At 42.3% G+C, this 18431-nt stretch overlaps 1 protein-coding gene across 4 annotated transcripts in view; it reads right to left on the minus strand.

Annotated features, from left to right (window-relative positions):
- The window catches only part of LOC122557111 (uncharacterized), an 81093-nt gene that overhangs the window by 25045 nt on the left and 37617 nt on the right, over positions 1-18431 (minus strand). For all 4 annotated transcript variants that reach the window (XR_015758685.1, XR_015758684.1, XM_087992181.1 and 1 more), the window contains exon 2: positions 1705-1852. Coding sequence is in view for 2 of the 4 variants with exons in the window: in XM_087992181.1 (XP_087848307.1) it covers positions 1705-1852 (148 nt within the window). In the remaining 2 variants the exon portion in view is untranslated. The remainder of the gene's footprint in view (positions 1-1704; positions 1853-18431) is intronic.

Consider the following 18431-nt stretch of genomic DNA (forward strand, 5'->3'; position numbering starts at 1 on the left):
ATCCAATGATCCAAAAATGTGAATCCTTCCCCCATACACCAGCTCCTCAGCTACGCATTCATCTGCTCTATCCTCCCATTCCTGCCCTCACTAGCTTATAGCATCAGGTGTAATCCAGATATCACTTCCCTCAAGGACCTCCTTTTTACATTCCTGCCTAACTTTCTGTATTCTCCCTTCAAAGTCTCATCTTTACCCTTCCTATGTCATTAGTTCCAATGTGTATTATGACCTCCTGCTGGGCCCTCTCCCCTTTAAGAACATTCTGCACCCTCTCTGAGACATCCTTAATTCTGACACCAGGGAGGCAACACACCATTCTGATGTTTCGCTGCTGGCTGCAGAAACGTCTGTCTGTGCTTCTGACTAGAGAGTTCCCAATCACAATCGATCACTGGGAACCTGATATACCCCTCAACATATTAGAGCCTGTCTCGATACCAGAAACTTAGCTGTTCATGCTACATTCTCCTGAGAGTCCGTCACCCATTTTCCAAAACAGCATACTTGTTTGAAATGGGGATAACCACAGAAGACTCCTACATTACATGCCTACCTCTCTTACCTTTCCTGGAGTTAACCCATCTATCCTACTGTATCTGTGGCTTTTCTCCCTTCCTGTAACTGCCATCCATCACACCCACTAGTGCTTGTAAATTCCTCATTGCCTCTAACTGCCACTCCAACCGATCCATGCGATATTCTAGGATTTGCAACCAAAGACACTTCCTGCAGATATAATCATCAATAACATGGAAACTCTCCTTAAACTCCCATATCCCACAGGAACAGCATATTACTCTATCACAGGTCTTCCTTGCTCCTTCACAGTCTATAGACACAGAAAATAGCACTGTCTTTTTGGTCTAAAAAACAGTGCTCCAGGCTAACTTAGTACTTATGGTTTATATTCATAAAACTTAATCAAGAGACAGATTTCAATAAAACATATAATCAAGAAAGAACCCATTCTACTCACTACCATAGACTTACAGCAAGGTTACACATTAAAAGCTATGCACTTATCTGTCCCTTGCTGTGAGCTGTCCCACACAGGTTCCTCTAAGGACAGCTGTGAATTTTGCTGTTTGTTAATTTTTCCTCGACTCACTCTGATGTCCAAAGATACATGAACTCAAACAGCAAAGTTAGTAACTGTGCAGATTCACAGTGTAAATGTCAGTGTGGCAGTGTTAGCATGGTCAGTTTCTTTCTCTCCCTCCCTCATTGACCATGTGGTCACTGCCTTTTGTCTGTCTTTCTCCCTTTTAAAGGTGCTGTTGTTTTGACTTCTTTCTCCCAAAGTTCCAAAACAATTCAACAGCTCCTGGATTTTGAGGAAATCACCTGTAACACCTAAATTACCCCAAAAAAGGAGCAGCTCTTACAGCTCCAATTTTTCCTGTCCTCCATCTTGGATTACCCAGAATCCATATTTTGGATTTTCATCTGAAGGTGTTTGCTACAATGTGTTAATCTCTGAGCTCATAACCAATCTTAGTTCTGTGGTTCAAAGATAGTTTTTGACTTTTGCCTATTCTCTGGTAATGTTCCATTTTCTCATTAATGCATTAGTGTGATCAAGCTCAAAATTGTTACTGTGCCCTTGGTTTTTTTTTTCAGCTGCAGTTTTGAAACAGTAGGTTTTAGTGTCAAAGAATTTGAAGACATTTTGTATCATGTGATGTTTTAATGCTTCTGTACCTTAAAATATTAACAATGTCTGATGAACATTTTGCGTGAAGTTGGTTTTCTCTTCCATCATAATGTTGTGATATTTTTTGGATTTCAATCTTTATCCATATCTGGATACTTCTTCCAACATGAGAACGTTTTTTTGATTGCAACATCTCTGAAAGAAATGGATGAGAAATTTTGATGACAGTTTTCATCCAAATTAGTTCTGGTTGTAAATCACAAATTTCTGACATTGAGTAAAGATTACAAATCTAGTTCTCAACATGGAAGCTGTGTTGTTCTATTAATGTTTACTCCATCCATTATACTACTGGAGCTTGATGAATCATAATTGTCAAAAGTTCTCACAATATTATGAAAGGTATCTACTTGCTCTTGCATTCTGTCATTTTATAACATGGCCTGCTACCAAACCTCCAATAAAGAAACACATGTCTCTTTGTTCATGTCTTAGCTTCTTCTCTAATAAATCTGTAATGGGATTTTTATATAGTTTGTAGATGGAGCTACTTTTGCGGTCCAGTTTTTTAAATAGTACATTTGCTTGTGTTAAAATGGCAAGTCTTCTTCAGCAAGCCTTTATTTATAATTACTGGTTTATGAAAATGAATTGCTAATAAAACATTATAATTAAGATGGTTTTTTTGTTTTCATAAAGAATTTAATTTTTAAAAAATTGTCCTTTTCAGAAAAATTCTTTAATTTCTGTTCAATAACTTTGAAAACTTCTAAATGATTGAGAATTAACTTCATACTTGTGATGAAAAAAAATTTCAGGTGTTTAAGAATAATTAAACGACTATAAGAAGATGAAGTACTGTATTTTAATCTTCTGCCAAGTTGGAGGAAAGACTGTAAACTAGCACTAGAAATTGCTGGAAAAGTTCAGAAGATCTGGCAGCAGATGTGGAGAGAACTCAGAGTTCATATTTTGGGTCGAGTGACTCTCCCTCAGAACCGATGGTAACTAGGAAAGTGTTGGTTTATATGCCGAATATAGGGTGTGAGGAGGGGCAAGGTGTAAACGATAGGTGGGAATAGAGCCGAAAGAGAGAGAACAATTGAACTGACAGTTACTTTCCAGCAATTTCTGGTTTTGTTTCTTTTCGGTTTTTACTCAGCACTGGTTTACATGTTTTTTTAATAATATGGATAATTCATACCCTTTCAGCTTCTTTACTGTGATATTTGTACTGTTTCAGAATGAAAAATTGGTTTATTCACATTCTCCTCTTTATCGATATTTTTGCTTGCACAATAAAAGTTTGTCTCCACTTCAAAACATTAGTTTTTAATAAGCTATTCTTCTGCCTTCCAATCTTTTCACACTAAATTAGTTGAATTTTGCTGTGGTTTTAACGATTAATGTAATGAGTCATCTTTTTCAAAAATAAATTTCTAATGCTTTTATGTTAATTTAAACTTATTACAGGCATGCTTATTCACTAAATGTAACATTGCAAACCTTGTTTTAGCTTCCCAGCATTGAATTTTGCCATATATGTAAGAATTTTTGCTCTTGCCCAGAGTCTTAAGTTACTGTGTTATACCTGCATAACAGGTTTAAGGATCAGACTTCTTCCTTTTGTGGCATTCATGAGACTCTGCATGATCTTCATAAGCTTTTTCAGTATTTTTTCACTATATCTTTCTGACTTGAAGCCCTAGAGACGGTCTTAATACTCATATTACACCTACATTCAATTTACTGCTAGTTGCAGCTTTCAGGAAAGCTAACAGTTTCTGTGTTTTTAAGTTGCTAAATATTCAAATCTGCAACCAGTTTTGACAAATGCCAGAGATGCAAGCCTTTAAGTGAGTTTTCTCTTTCTCTCTCTCTATCCAACTTAGAAGTTTTGAGCCATGTCTGCTGTTTGATTATTTCTTGACAGAGAATAAGGAATAACCTAGCAGCACATAAATAAAATCACATAAAAATAAAGTCTCAGCGCATAAATAGTTAGATGCTCACTGAATTGGCAATCATATCTTTACAAAAAGTCTCTTGCATTCAAACAAGAAATAGAGGAAGACAGCCACCACAAACATGTCATTACACATGGCCTATTATCTGTACCTAACTCACAATAACAGAACAGCACTAGGCTTATAACCTGCTCAGTGTTGCTCGCTACTGAATTCAATGTTGAGTGAAATCAGATGAAGTGAACAACCCAGGTTGCATCCAATGTTGTGAGAACCAATGAGCAGGTGAGTTTAAAATTATTCACAATATCTTTCCTTAAGGTATTTCACAAAGTACATATTCAACATTTGGAAATTCTGGTGTTGGACTGGGGTGTACAAAGTTAAAAATCACACAACACCAGGTTATAGTCCAACAGGTTTCATTGGAAGCACACTAGCTTTCGGAGCGCCACTCCTTCATCAGGTAACCAGGAGCTGAAAAATTACACCATGTTCTTCGTGACCTGCAACACATTATCAATGAGGATGAGCACCTCACCAAGACCTTCCCCACACCTCCACTACTTGCCTTTAAACAACCACCAAATCTCAAACAGATCGTTGTTCGTAGCAAGCTGCCTGGCTCTCAGGACAACTCCATACAACCCTGTCACGGTAGGCGCTGCAAGAAGTGTCAGAGTGTGGACATAGATACCACCATTATGCGTGGGGACACCTCCCACCTTGTACATGTGACTTAGCCAACGTTGTCTATCTTATACGTTGCAGGCAAGGATGCCCGGAGGCATGGTACATTGGGGAAATCGAGCAAAGGCTACGACAATGGATGAATGGGCACTGCACAACAATCAACAGAGAGCAGGGTTCCCTCCCAGTTGGGGAACACTTCAGTGGTCCAGGACATTCGACTTCAGACCTTCGGGTGACCATCCTCCAAGGTGGACTTCGGAACAGGCAGCAGAGAAAAGTGGCCGAGCAGAGGCTGATAGCTAAGTTCTGTACCCATAGGGAGGGCCTCAACCAGGACCTTGGGTTCGTGTCACATTACAGGTGACCACCATTGCACTATACACACACACAGATAGTCCTACACACACACACTCTCACTCACACACACAGGCACTCCTATACACACAGACACACATATACACAGTCGCGCACACACATACCCTTACAGACACACACACTCCCACACTCACACATGCACCCCCTCACAGACTTAAGACACTCTGCACTCACTACACACACACATACACTTTCTCACACTCATCAACCCCCACCCCAGATAGACACACACACACAGACAGACAAAGACCCACATGCACACATATATTTTGTGGGGTGAATTTGTACTTTCAGGGTTACATTGTACTTTGTTCAAAAACTGCATGCATTCATGTAGAACTCTGAGCTCAAAAACTGCATGAATTCATATAAAACTCCGTTATCTCACTTTTTAGATTAGAATCAATGTAAACATTATGGCATAGACAGAGAACACAGGGGGCTAACACCTTCAACATATTGTCTTGCTATCACCATTGTTAACAGCTAACCCGAGAATGCAACTTTTTAAAAAAAGGTTTTGTGATTTACACATGAAAGAAGTGAAACTATCACAGTATTCTAACAGATAAAAGGCTTAACAGACAATCAATTTTTCAATGTATAATTTCAGTTACATCACACTGTAAATTTTTGCTATAAATTCTGTGTGTTAGGATCGAGCCCTCCACAACCACCTGATGAAGGAGCGTCGCTCCGAAAGCTAGTGTGCTTCCAATTAAACCTATTGGACTATAACCTGGTGTTGTGTGATTTTTAACTACATATTCAACTGTCCACTGAGCCAAATCATTGTCTTTTTAAATTAAAAGCAATTCATGATATTCGCATTTGTGTTTTCATTCAGGTGAGGGAAATCAGTGCTGAGAAATGATGTTTAGTCCAAGTCTGTCCTGGCTTCAGGCTCGAGAGGTTTCTTCAACATTTTTCCACAACTACTTAAATGCAAGCCTAATGACAGCCCTTTCTTCCATTTGTAAGGCCAGCCTCTGTGACTGAGTTGCCAATTTAGCATTTATTAACAATGTTAATATTTACTAACATACTTTTAATCTGTTGGATCAAAGCTGAATTGTTGGTTGTTCAAGTTTTTTCTCATACAATCTGAATACTATTAGATAAAGAACTTTGAGGGGATCCAAGATGGCGGTGATCTAGAAAGGTTGTGTTGCAGACTCCGCATCACAAGCAGGGACGAAGTCCTAACCCACTCTACCCAGACTGCCGCGATATCGTGGGACTTTGGATAGCTCGTGGAGTCCCAGGAAACTGTCAGAGAGTAACTTACCGATGCTGAAGAATGGAGCAGGTACATCCGAGGCCGGGCACATGGCCCAACCCTCAGGATCCTCGGACTCGATTTCCTACCAGGTCCTGGTAAAGGAGATCACGAGGCGTTGAGCAAGTAGATAAAGGAGAAACTGGCCCCGATCTCTATCATGCTGCAGAAACATGAACAGCAGCTGGGAGACCTCGAGAAATGGATGGATGAGGTAGAACGCAGAGTCACATTGGTGGAAGTTGATACTGATTCCTTCAAGGATAGGATCCAGGCCCTGGAGATGCAGGGCCATAATTTTCTTGACCAGGTTAATGACCTCGAGAACAGGGGTAGGAGAAAAACATATTCGGATCGTCAGTCTGCTGGAGGGTAAGGAAGGTGAGTGACCAGTGGAATTTATTGAGGAATGGTTGCCGAAATTCCTTAACGTGGAGGCTGTAATGGAAAGCTTGTAGATTGAGAGGGCTCACCGGGTCATGGTAGGGAGGTCAGGTCTGGACCGGACCTACGTCCTTGATCTATCTTGGTGCAGTTTCATCACCACAGAAATAAGGAGAGAATTGTGGAAGTTTCCAGAATCCAAAGGAAGGATCTGAAGGCCCTAGTTTATGAGGGATCTAAGATCATGTTCTTCCAGGACTGCTCAGCGGCGGTAATCCTATGAAAAGCCAGCGGGAGCTCGGGATCCAGTACTCTTTAAGGTATCTGGCAGTGTTTCAAGTCACTTTAGATGGATCTGCACATCTCTTCGACACATCGGCGAAGGCAAGAGACTTTGTGGACCAAGAGGAAGACCAGTCGGGACTTTCTTTTCCTATTAAGTTTTGTTGGTAATAACTTGGTCTAATCTATGCTTGGGGCAGTTGGGATGCGTGCTTTCAATTTCTGTGTTAAGTTATACCAAAGAATGGATGGGGTACTTAACTTTTTTTCAAAATTTCTTTGTTCACATTGTTATTCCATGGTGTATTTTCTTTCTTTGCTGCTTGCATTGTGGTGCGGCTCTAGCTAGGAGGAGAGAAAATGGTTGGGATGGATGGATGCCTATTTACAGGTAGTTTATACTCGGTTCAGGTATTTAAATGCCCTAGTTGTAGTATTGGCAGTGGGATGGAAAGTTGGATTTTGGGATGTGGGATGCCCCCTTTGGACAGGGGATGAGTCCCCCTATTCAGCGTCACTGGCGCTTTATATGTTGTTTTTTTTTTGTTTTTGTTGTATAAAGTTTTTGATAGCTTTGTAGGTTTGTTAACTGTACTGGTTTTAGTTTATGTAGTTTTTATGTTTGATGGATCTTGCAACACCAAGGCTCGATGATTTGTAATTTGATTTCCTCCTCTCTGTAATCTAAATGTCACTGCAGAAGGTTATGGCTAATGACTTGATTAAATAGTGTACCTGGAACATCAAGGCGAGTCACTCACCAATTAGGAGGAAAAAGGAAAAGATGGATATTGCTTTATTACAGGAGACACACTTGGATGATAGGGAGCATTTGCAACTACAACAGAATGGCTTTGAATTGGTTTACTTTTCGTCTATTAATACCAGAAGTAGGGGAGTGGCTACATTGGTTCAGAGGAACCTCCCACTTAAGTTACTAGAGTGTGTTAAAGACACAGATGTGAGGTTTGTAATTCTCAAAGACCTGATAAACAGGGAAGAATATGGAGTTTTATGTTTACTGCTCTCTGGGTAAAAACAATGACTGCAGATGCTGGAAACCAGATTCTGGATTAGAGTGGTGCTGGAAAAGCACAGCAGTTCAGGCAGTATCCGAAGAGCAGGAAAATCGACGTTTCAGGCAAAAGCCCATCATCAGGAAGACAGGCAGAGTGCCAGCAGGGTGGAGAGATAAATGAGCGGAGGGTGGGGGTGGGGAGAAAGTAGCATAGAGTATAATAGGTGACTGGGGTGGGGATGAAGGTGATAGGTCAGGGAGGAGGGTGGGGAAGGTAGCAAAGAGTACAATGAGTAAATGGGGGTGGGATGAAGATGATAGGTCAGAGAGGAGGGTGGAGTAGATAGATGGAAAGGAAGATAGGCAGGTAGGATAAATCATGGGGATGGTGTTGAGCTGGAAGGCTGGAACTGGGATGAGGTGGGGGAAGGAGAAATGAGGAAACTGGTGAAGTCCACATTGATGCCCTGGGGTTGAAGTGTTCTGAGGCAGAAGATGAGGCGTTCTTCCTCCAGGCGTTAGGTGGTGAGGGAGTGGCGGTGAAGGAGGCCCAGGACCTCCATGTCCTCGGCAGAGTGGGAGGGGGAATTGAAATGTTGGGCCATAGGGCGGTGTGGTTGATTGGTGCGGGTGTCCCAGAGATGTTCCCTAAAGTCTCCCCAATGTAGAGGAGACCGCATCGGGAGCAATGAATACAATAAATGATGTTGGTGGATGTGCAGGTAAAACTTTGATGGATGTGGAAGGCTCCTTTGGGGCCTTGGATGGAGGTGAGGGAGGAGGTGTGAGCGCAGGTTTTGCAATTCCTGCGGTGGCAGGGGAAGGTGCCAGGATGGGAGGGTGGGTTGGTGGGGGCGCATGGACCTGACCAGGTAGTCACGGAGGGAACGTTCTTTGCGGAAGGCGGAAAGGGATGGGGAGGGAAATATATCCCTGGTGGTGGGGTCCATTTGGAGGTGGCGGAAATGTCGTTAGATGATTTAGTTTATGTGATGGTTGGTAGGGTGGAAGCTGAGTATCAGGGGGGTTCTGTCCTTGTTACTGTTGGAGGCGGTGGGGTTTGAGGGTGGAAGTGCGGGATGTGGACGAGATGCATTGGAGGGCATTTTTAACCACGTGGGAAGGGAAATTGTGGTCTCTAAAGAAGGTGGCCATCTGGTGTGTTCTGTGGTGGAACTGGTCCTCCTGGGAGCAGATACGGCGGAGGCAGAGGAATTGGGAACACGGGATGACATTTTTGCAGGAGGTAGGGTGGGAAGAGGTGTAATCCAGGTAGCTGTGGGAGTCGGTGGGTTTGTAAAAAATGTCGGTGTCAAGTCGGTCGTCATTAATGGAGATGAAGAAGTCCAGGAAGGGGAGGGAGGTGTCAGAGATGTTCCAGGTAAATTTAAGGTCAGGGTGGAATGTGTTGGTGAAGTTGATGAATTGCTCAACCTCCTCGCGGGAGCACGAGGTGGTGCCAATGCAGTCATCAATGTAGCAGAGGAAGAGATGGGGAGTGGTACCGGTGTAACTACGGAAGATGGACTGTTCTATGTAGCCAACAAAGAGACAGGCATAGCTGGGGCCCATACGGGTGCCCATGGCTGCCCCTTTGGTCTGGAGGAAATGGGAGTATTCGAAGGAGAAATTGTTAAGGGTGAGGACCAGTTCGGCCAAACAAATGAGGGTGTCAGTGGAAGGGTACTGTTGGGGAAGTTGGGAGAGGAAGAACCGGAGGACTTGGAGGCCCTGGTCATGGCGGATGGAGGTGTACAGGGTTTGGATATCCATGATGAAGATGAGGCGTTGGGGACCGGGAAAACGGAAGTCTTGGAGGAATTGGAGGGCATGGGTGGTGTCTCGAATGTATGTGGGGAGTTCCTGGACTCGGGGGGAGCAGGAACAGTGTCGAAGTAGGTAGAGATGAGCTCATTGGGGCAGGAGCATGCTGAGACAATGGGTCGGCCAGGGTGGTCAGGCTTGTGGACCTTGGGAAGGAGGTAGAACCAGTCAGTGCGGGTTTCCCGGACTATGAGGTTGGAAGCTGTGGGTGGGAGATCTCCTGAGGTGATGAGGTTCTGTATGGTCTGGGAGATGATGGTTTGGTGATGGGGGTGGGGTCATGGTCGAGGGAGCGGTAGGAGGCGGTGTCTTCGAGTTGGCATCTGGCTTCAGCGGTGTAGAGGTCAGTGCGCCAGACTACCACTGCGCCCCCTTTATCTGTTGGCTTGATGGTGAGGTCGGGATTGGAGCAGAGGGAGTGGAGGACAGCACAATGTGAGGGTGACAGGTTGGAGTGGGGGAGGGGGGTAGACAGGTTGAGGCGGTTAATGTCCCAGCGGCAGTTGGAAATGAAGAGGTCAAGGGCAGGTAATAGGCCAGTGTGGAGTGTCCAGGTGGATGGAGTTTGTTGGAAGCAGGCGAAAAGGTCCTTGGAAGGTGGGTGGGAGTTTTGATTATAAAAGTAAGCTCGAGGCGAAGGTGGCGGAAGAAGTGTTTGAAGTCATGGCATGTATTAAATTCATTGATGTGTGGATGGATGGCGATAAAGGTGAGGCCTTTGCTGAGGACTGATCATTCGTCCTCAGTGAGGGGGAGGTCTAGCAGGATGGTGAAACCTTGGCAGGGCTTGGAGCTAGGGCCTGGTGTGGGTGTGGAACTGGGAGTGGGGGTGGAGCCTGTAACTGGAGTGGGTGTAGTGGTGGGGGAATGGGGGTGGAGTCATGTGCATGGGTGGTGTTCCCCTCAGGGTTCTGGGGGGGCAGGGATGGTGACAGTGGGATCTGTGGGGGTAATGTCAGCAGAATGCAGGTGAGTGGCATTGGTGGGTGTGGAAGTGATGGCAAACATGGCAGTGGGGGGGGGCGGAAGTCACTGAGCATATGACATCAGCGATGATGTGAGGGGCAGAAGTGATGTCATGTGTGGTGCATGAGGAATTGTGAGGGCACCCCTCAAATTTCTGGTAGATGTGTTCTCTAAATTGATCAGTCTCAAGTCCCAACATATTATTAGAGGGGGAGATTTTAATTGTCTTTGTAGACAGATTGCCCAAAGGCCCTAGACACCCTCTGTACAAACTAAATAATTTGTGAATCTGTGCATGGAATTAGGGTTGGTGAATGTCTGGAGGCAGGAATTTTACATTCTTTTCCAATCACACAGATGTCACACCAGGATTGATTTTTTTCTGACCCCCGTGGCAATCCTGGACTTGGTGGCATCTTGTACGATTGGTAATATTACCATCTCTGATCATGCTCCAGTGTACCTGTTGGTTAAGATATAGTGGGCTATAATGGGCTCGAGGCACTGGCAATCCTAGACATTAATTCAGGCTCGGTTAGTAGCCCATCTGTCCTTTGGGAACTGCCAAAGCTTATGCCGGGGGTTAGTTATCTCCTACACTGCCAGTAGGAAGCAGCAGAAGGGCGAGCAGCAATGTCTACTTGAAACACAGTTGAAGGCAGCCGAGAAGACTTACTTTGACAGACCCTCGTTGGCCAAGCCACAGAAGATTACAGCGCACCTGTCTGCATTGAATTCCATGCTCATGCAGACAGCAAAAAGGAACTTATTTTCGCAAAATAAAGATTATATGAGCATGGTGACAAATCGCACAAGTGCCTAGCGAATCTCGCCAGGAAATGGAGTGCCCTTCAAACCATTACGTCAATTAGGGAAGGGTCTGGAAACCTAACATGTGCTTCCAAAAAGATGAATGCGGCATTCCAGAGAATTTACTCTGAATTACACCTATCTGAGGACTGTGAGGAGGGGCGGGCCAAGAGGGAGTCCTTTTTCCAGGATCTGGAGCTCCTGGGCGTGACCTCCGAACAAGAGTCTTTTCTCAATGTCCACTTATCAGAGCAAGAGGTGCAGGAGGCTGTGAAATAGCTTCAGAATGGAAAAGTGACTGGTCATGATGGACCTCCCAGCGAATTCTATTAGGAAATTATTAGTATATTGTCAGGCCTAATGCTCAACATGCTCAATGACTCGTCCAGTCATGATCGTCTCCCGCCATCTCTGAGAGAGGCCAATATTTCACTTATTCTTAAAAAAGGGGAGGTCCTGGAGGACTGTGCTTCTTACAGGTCCAATTCACTCTTAAATGTTGACTTTAAAACCCTCCCCACGACTCTTGCATTAAGGCTGGAAACTGTGTTAAAGAGGACTAGATGGGCCGCAGATCCCCCAATAATGTTAGGAGGCTGCTTAATGTAATTCAAGCATGTCAACAACAATCAATACAGGGATTGGTGATTTCTCTAGATGCAGAGAAGGCATTTGACCAAGTTGAGTGATATAAAAAGCTGTACCTTTTTTATACTCGAGAGCGGTTTGGCTTGGGCAAAGCCTTTATAAGATGGATAAAGGTTCTCAATGGTGACCCTCTTGCTGCGGCCATCACCAATTCACCAATGGGGTACAATCAAGCAACTGTCGAATTTTTAGGGGCAGCCAATAGGGGAGTCCCCTTTTGCCATTGCATTTTACATTGGTGGTTGAACCGTTGGCAGAGGCCACTCTTAGGGATCCCAATATATTTGCTCCAGAAATGAGGTCAAAATTACATAATATTTTGTTGTACGCAGACTATGTCCTCAATTTTTTTTTGTCAAATCTACCAATTTCGGTGCCTCGCCCGATATAATGCATCATTTGACACCTTTTTGAGATACAAGATTAATTTCGCACAATCAGAGGCTATGTCTATAGGTGGTCTTACGAAGGTGCTAGATCTTGAGGGAGAATCTCGATTCCCATTTAAGTGGTCACTGGGGGGTTTTATGTATTTGGGCATATTCATCACTTCAGTTCTTCTTTAGTTGTTTAAAGCTAATTTATTCAATTATTTTACAAAATCAAACAAGACCTTCAAAGATGACAGGCGCTTCCAGTCTCATGGTTAGGTCAGATAGCTCTTATTAAGATGAATATTCTCCCCCATTTGTTGTACCCTATTATGGGTGCTCCCCCTGATTTTTGATAAGCAAACACTCAGGAGACTGAATGGCTAGTTCAGCTCTTTTATTTGGCATTTGTAAGCAGCCACTTATTAAATTAACTAAACTGCAAATGCCTCTCAGACTGGGGGGGGAATGGATGTTCCAGACATTAAAAATTGTCTGCTGGGGACCCTCTTTCAAAATATGGTTAGATATCGAAACCTCTCAGGCGTGGTGCCCCCTTACTAGTTTGCTGTTTTTGGACAAAATGAGGACAGTTAAGGAATATTGCCACAACTCAATTGTTATCAATGCTGTTAAAGCATGGAGAGCAATTCAGCAGAAGAAAGGTAATATTGGCAAAACATCTTTTCTTACATCTATAGTGCATATGCCGGGTTTTCAACCGGGGATGATGGACTCAGGATTCAAAAATTGGGCATCTAGGGGTGTGTCTTGCTTGGGTGATTTATTTGAAGGAGAACACAATGATTTTTTTTTTCAGTTAATACGGAAATACAAGCTACCTAGCATGGACCTCTTGCATTTTTTTTTTCAAGTTATGGATTTTATTCAAGAGAAGACTACACTTTTGACTAATCCCTACAAATCTGACAACGAAAGGAGGGTGCTCAGTGCTGAGAGTACATTTTCTACCAGCACTTTATATCGTCAACTGTGTGGGATGGCCCCTCAGAAGAGTTTGATCGACTTTGCAGAGTGTGGGAGAGAGAGCTAGGCGTTGAGGTCTCCTCAGAGGCATGGGAAAATATTTGGGAAAAAGCATAAATATATCAATTTGTAATAGGACCCATGCTTTACAGTTGTAGATTCTCCACAGGGTCCACTTGGCTCCTGATCCTTTGTTAAAATTTAAACCAGGGGTATCTTCAACATGATCCAAGTATAAGGTTAGTACGGGCACTCTTACCCATTGTCTCTGGTCCAGTGACAGGCTTTAAACATATTGGAGCGCTGTGGCAGCTGCAGTGGTGAGGATTTTGGGTGTAAGCATGGAGAAGACACTATTTCTCTTCTTCTTGGCCTGCCCACTGTATTCCCTCCAGATGCGCATAATAAAAAATTTATCAACATCCTCACTTTCTGCGTGAGAAAGAATATCTTGTTAGGTTGGGTATCCAAAAATCCCCTGGGCCTGTTGGATTGGCGGAAGATTGTTTTGGAGCATGTCCCCTTGGATTTTCTTACAAGTATGGTACACCACAAAACTGAGAATTTCTGTAAGACATGGCAGCCCTTTTTGGACTACCTGGACACAGATTTGTCTGCCACACTAATAAGGGCTTTTATATAGTCATAAGGATTGTGCTTAATGAGTCCAATATCCAGACAGCGGGAACTGTGTATGTATGAATATGTGAAAATTAATTCTTTCGATATTCGAGAGTTAGTGTTTTTGTCTTGCTAAGCTGCATTATTACTATATATTAGTTTGTGGTTAGTTATTATTTATTTAGTTAAGCAGTTAGTTGGGGTTTTTTAAATATATTTTTATATATATTTATACATTTGTACATGAGGGCAGTTTGGGTTTTTTAAATTTTTCGTGTACTTTCTTTGTATTGTTTTGAATTGTATTGTTTTGTATTTGTTGTAATATTAAAAAATCTATTTTTCAACAATATATATTTTAAAAGAAGAAAAAGAACTTTAATCTTATCCAATGGAACCCAGTTCTGAGGATAAGAAAACCCTAGGCTAATGAATTACAACTATCAATCTGACCTTACACACGATGTAAGAAAGCTTATCTGTCCACAAAGGTCATCTCATTCCACCATTATTTCTTTCCAATTTGGTTCAAAATTAAAGAACAGTGGCAAATGCTTAGGGAGATACCAAAAACCTCTCAATTAAAGTACATTCCTGAGAGGAAGAGGAATTGTAAAAAGGCGAAAAACTATCTATGGCTCAACAAGGAAGCCACGGATAACATAAAGGCAAAAACCTGTGCATTACATCCTTCAAATGTTAGTGGCACTCTGGAGAATTGGGAGAACTTTGAATGTCAGCAAATGGCTCCTAAAAACAAAATAGTTAAGTTATTCTAAATTCTGTTCTTTTTTCGTATTTCAACCATAGCGTGAAAATAAATTCTGTTTCGCTTGAAGTGGTTTGGCCAGCTGCATCACTCTTGGAATATCCACTATACAACTGCCCCCAAATAAAGTTGGGATCTGGGCTACATTGTTAAAGTATTTTGAGGGGGCCTGGCCTGGTCCATAACAAAAAGAGCCAAGATGAACTATGAAAGGAAACTAGCAGAAATCATAAGCATTGATTCCAAAAGCTTCTGTAAGTATAAAGAAAGGAAGAGAATAGTGAAAGTAAATCTTGACCCTTTAGAGGATGGAAATGGTGAGGTAATTATGGGAAACTCAGAAATGGCAGAGACACTAAACCAATATTTTGTCTGTTTTCACACTGACAGATAATTCTTTTTTCCCTAAAATTGCAGTTACACTGAGGAAATGGTGAAATTACTTTCACTAGGGAGAATGATGGGATTAAAGACATGAACTAATGGCCTACAAGCTGTTAAGGGAGGTGGCAGGAGAGATAGAGGGTGCATTAGTTATGATTTTCCAAAGTTCTCTGGACTTTGGAAAGTACCAGTAGATTGGAATCGTGCTAATGTGACCCCCTTATTCAAAAAAGGAGATAGACAACCTATAAACCAATTAGTTTGACCTCTGTAGTGGAGCCAATCATAAAAGAGGCAAAAACTTGGAACACTTGGAACAACAAAGCACAATTCACCAAAGTCAGCATGATTTCATGAAGGGCAAGTCATGCTCGACAAATTTGCTGGAGTTCTTTGAGGATGTAACTAGCAAGGTAGATAATAGGGATGCTGTGGATGTGATATACCTAGACTTTCAGAAAGCATTTGACAAGGTGCCACATAAAAGACTGATCTAGAAAATTAGATCCCACGGGGCTAAGGGTAGAGTATTGGCTTGGAGGAAAAGTTGGCTGACAGACAGAAAGCAGAGGGTTGGGACAAATGGGTCCTTCTCTGGATGGCAAACTATGACTAGTGGGGTGCCGCTGGGGTCAGTGCTCGGACTTCTACTATTTGCAAGCTATATAAATGACTTACAAGCAGGGATAGGGTTTAATATAACAAAGTTTGTTAATTATACTAAAATAAGTGGGAAAGCAAACAGTGATGGGGAGATAAAGAGTTTACAGATGGATACTGCTCGGCCAAAATCTGGCAGATGGAGGTTAATGTGCATAAGTGCGAGGTTGTCCATTTTGGCTGGTAAAAAAGGACAAATTATTACTTAAATGGGAAACAGATTGTAAGTGCATCAGTGCAGGGAGATCTGGGTATATTTCTCACGGAAGTTGGGTATGCAAGTGCAGCATATAATAAGAAATGCAAGTGGAATCCCGGCATTTATTGTGAAATGACTGGATTATAAAAGCAAAGAAGTATTGTTACAATTATATAAAGTGTTGGTGAGACCACATTTCGAGTATGGTGTCAGTTTTGGTCTCCTTATTTGATGAAGGATGTGGTGGCACTGGGGGTAGTTCAGAGGAGGTTCATCAGGTTGCTCGCAGGGATGAAAGAGCTGTCGTATGAGGAGCTGTTGAATAACTTGGGCTTGTACTCACTGGAGTTCAGAAGAATAAGGGGAGATCTGATTGAAGATATAAAATACTGAAGGGGATTGAAGTGCACATTGAACAGATGTTCCCCCTTGTGGAACAGTCTCAAAAAAGGTCATAGAGTGAGAGGAGGTAGGTTCAGATCTGAGGTGAGGAGAAACTACTTCTCTCAGTGAGTTGTGGGTCGTGAATCTGTGGATCTCACTGCCCCAGAGCGCAGTGGAGGCAGAATCAATCAACAGATTCAAGAAAGAAATAGATATGTTTCTAATGAAAAGTGGGATGGAGGTCTGTAGGGAGCAGGAAGAAGAATGGAAGTGAGCCCAGGATAGGATCATCCATGATCATGTTAAATGGCAGAGTGGGCTCAAAGGGCTGAATTGCCTACTCCCACTCCTAATTCATATTTTCCTATGTTCCTAAAGGGAAGTGCAAATAACGTCATTATTCCTTTGGTGGTGTGAAATTATTCTCTGTCTGCAACTGCAGTTCTTTGACCTGCATGATTGTAGATTTTACAACAGCAGCCTTAAAGGTGCCAAAGCATGAAAAGTTGGAGCAACAAGGAAAAAAATAAAGGAACTAAAAGTGGGGAAAAATAAATGAGAGAAGCAAAAATAATGAAAAAAACACACTCTGCACCTTTTCAAAAAAGACAGAAATAGAAGGCAAATGCTTATTGTGGACTGGGCAGCCAATGATACCTTTAGTAAATTATGGACTTGTCAAAAACATATGCAGTTCAATTTTACAGATCAAATGATCGATATTTAAAGAAGAGAACTCTGAAAATTTTGCATACTATTGGTAAGGAGAGGCTTCACAGAATTATTGCATCTTGTCTTTCTGTAGATGAGCAGAAAAATTCAGAGAAGATCTGAAATGTTCTTGAAGACTAACTCAAGGCAAGAATTAATTTCAGGATGAACATACTGCAACTCCTGTCATACAGACAGCAATCCCAAGAGTTTCTCGACCAGTTTGTTGGAAAATACTATAGCAAAGGGCCATAGTGTGTATTTTCCAAAGAATAAATCTCAGAGAGGCTCATTGAATTAGTAATCATTTCTACATTAATTAAACACTTTAGAAAGCATTTAAGTGCTGTGCCATTGATGCGTTACTTGAGGATAGACACCATTAAGAAACCATAATTGCAGGCCAGCAATAATGATATGTTTCATGTACAGCTAACATCATCACTTTGATAAGCAAAGCACAACTAACCAACAAAATTCATAACAAAAGTAGTTTATCATATCTACTCAAATGCAGACCAGTTTTTCTTGACTTTTTCTAATCATAACACTTAGGTGTGGAAGTTAGGCCATTCAGCCCATCGAGTCTGCACTGCCATTCAGTCATGGCTGCTAAGTTTCTCATCCCCATTGTCCAACTTTCTCCCCATAACCCTTGATCCCCTTAACAGTCAGGAACCTATCTACTTCAGTCTTAAATATACTCAATGACCTGGCCTCTACAGCCTTTTGTGGCAGTGACTTCCATAGATTCTACACTCTTTGGCTGAAGAAGTTTCTCCTTATCTCCATTCTAAAAGGTCTTCCCTTTACTTTAAGGTTGTGCCCTGTGTCCTAGTCTCTCCCACCAATGGAGGCATCTTCCCAACATCCACTCTATCATGTGGCACAAACAGACATTAGGAATGCATGTTCAAGAAATTTGGCTCCAAAGGCCTAGCCAGACCTCAGGACAAAACACAGATGACCAACAAAACAGTACAACTGGGAGCAAGACAAGTGTTAGAAAGATTCACAAATGCAAACCCATCCAGGAGGTTCAGAAGCAACCAAGCAAACTTTGAAAGAGGATTAAGCTTTCAACAGTGTTCACCTTAAATATGATATTGACAGCATAGGGCTATCAGAAGCTTTTACGACCATTAGTATCATATCTCTTGAAAAGGCAGGTAAGCACATGTTAAAAACTATAATTTTCACAAGAATTAGTGCCATCATTTTGCTATCACTGAAAGACATGTAATAAGCAACTGGTACTCCACAGTGCAGATATAACTGATCACCAATTCCAGGCATTGGCTGTCTCACACTATAGTGCCAATATGCAATCTCATATTAGCTTCCCACATTCTTCCAGCTGGTATATATCAACAGTCCAGCAATGGCAGGGTTAGCAGTATGTACAGATCTTGATGTATTCACAATTCATGAGATTCAGAATA

The sequence above is a fragment of the Chiloscyllium plagiosum genome, unplaced genomic scaffold, assembly GCF_037043375.1.
Source record: "Chiloscyllium plagiosum isolate Xiang-an unplaced genomic scaffold, Cpla_swu_hap1 HiC_scaffold_11, whole genome shotgun sequence".
Classification (NCBI taxonomy): domain Eukaryota; kingdom Metazoa; phylum Chordata; class Chondrichthyes; order Orectolobiformes; family Hemiscylliidae; genus Chiloscyllium; species Chiloscyllium plagiosum.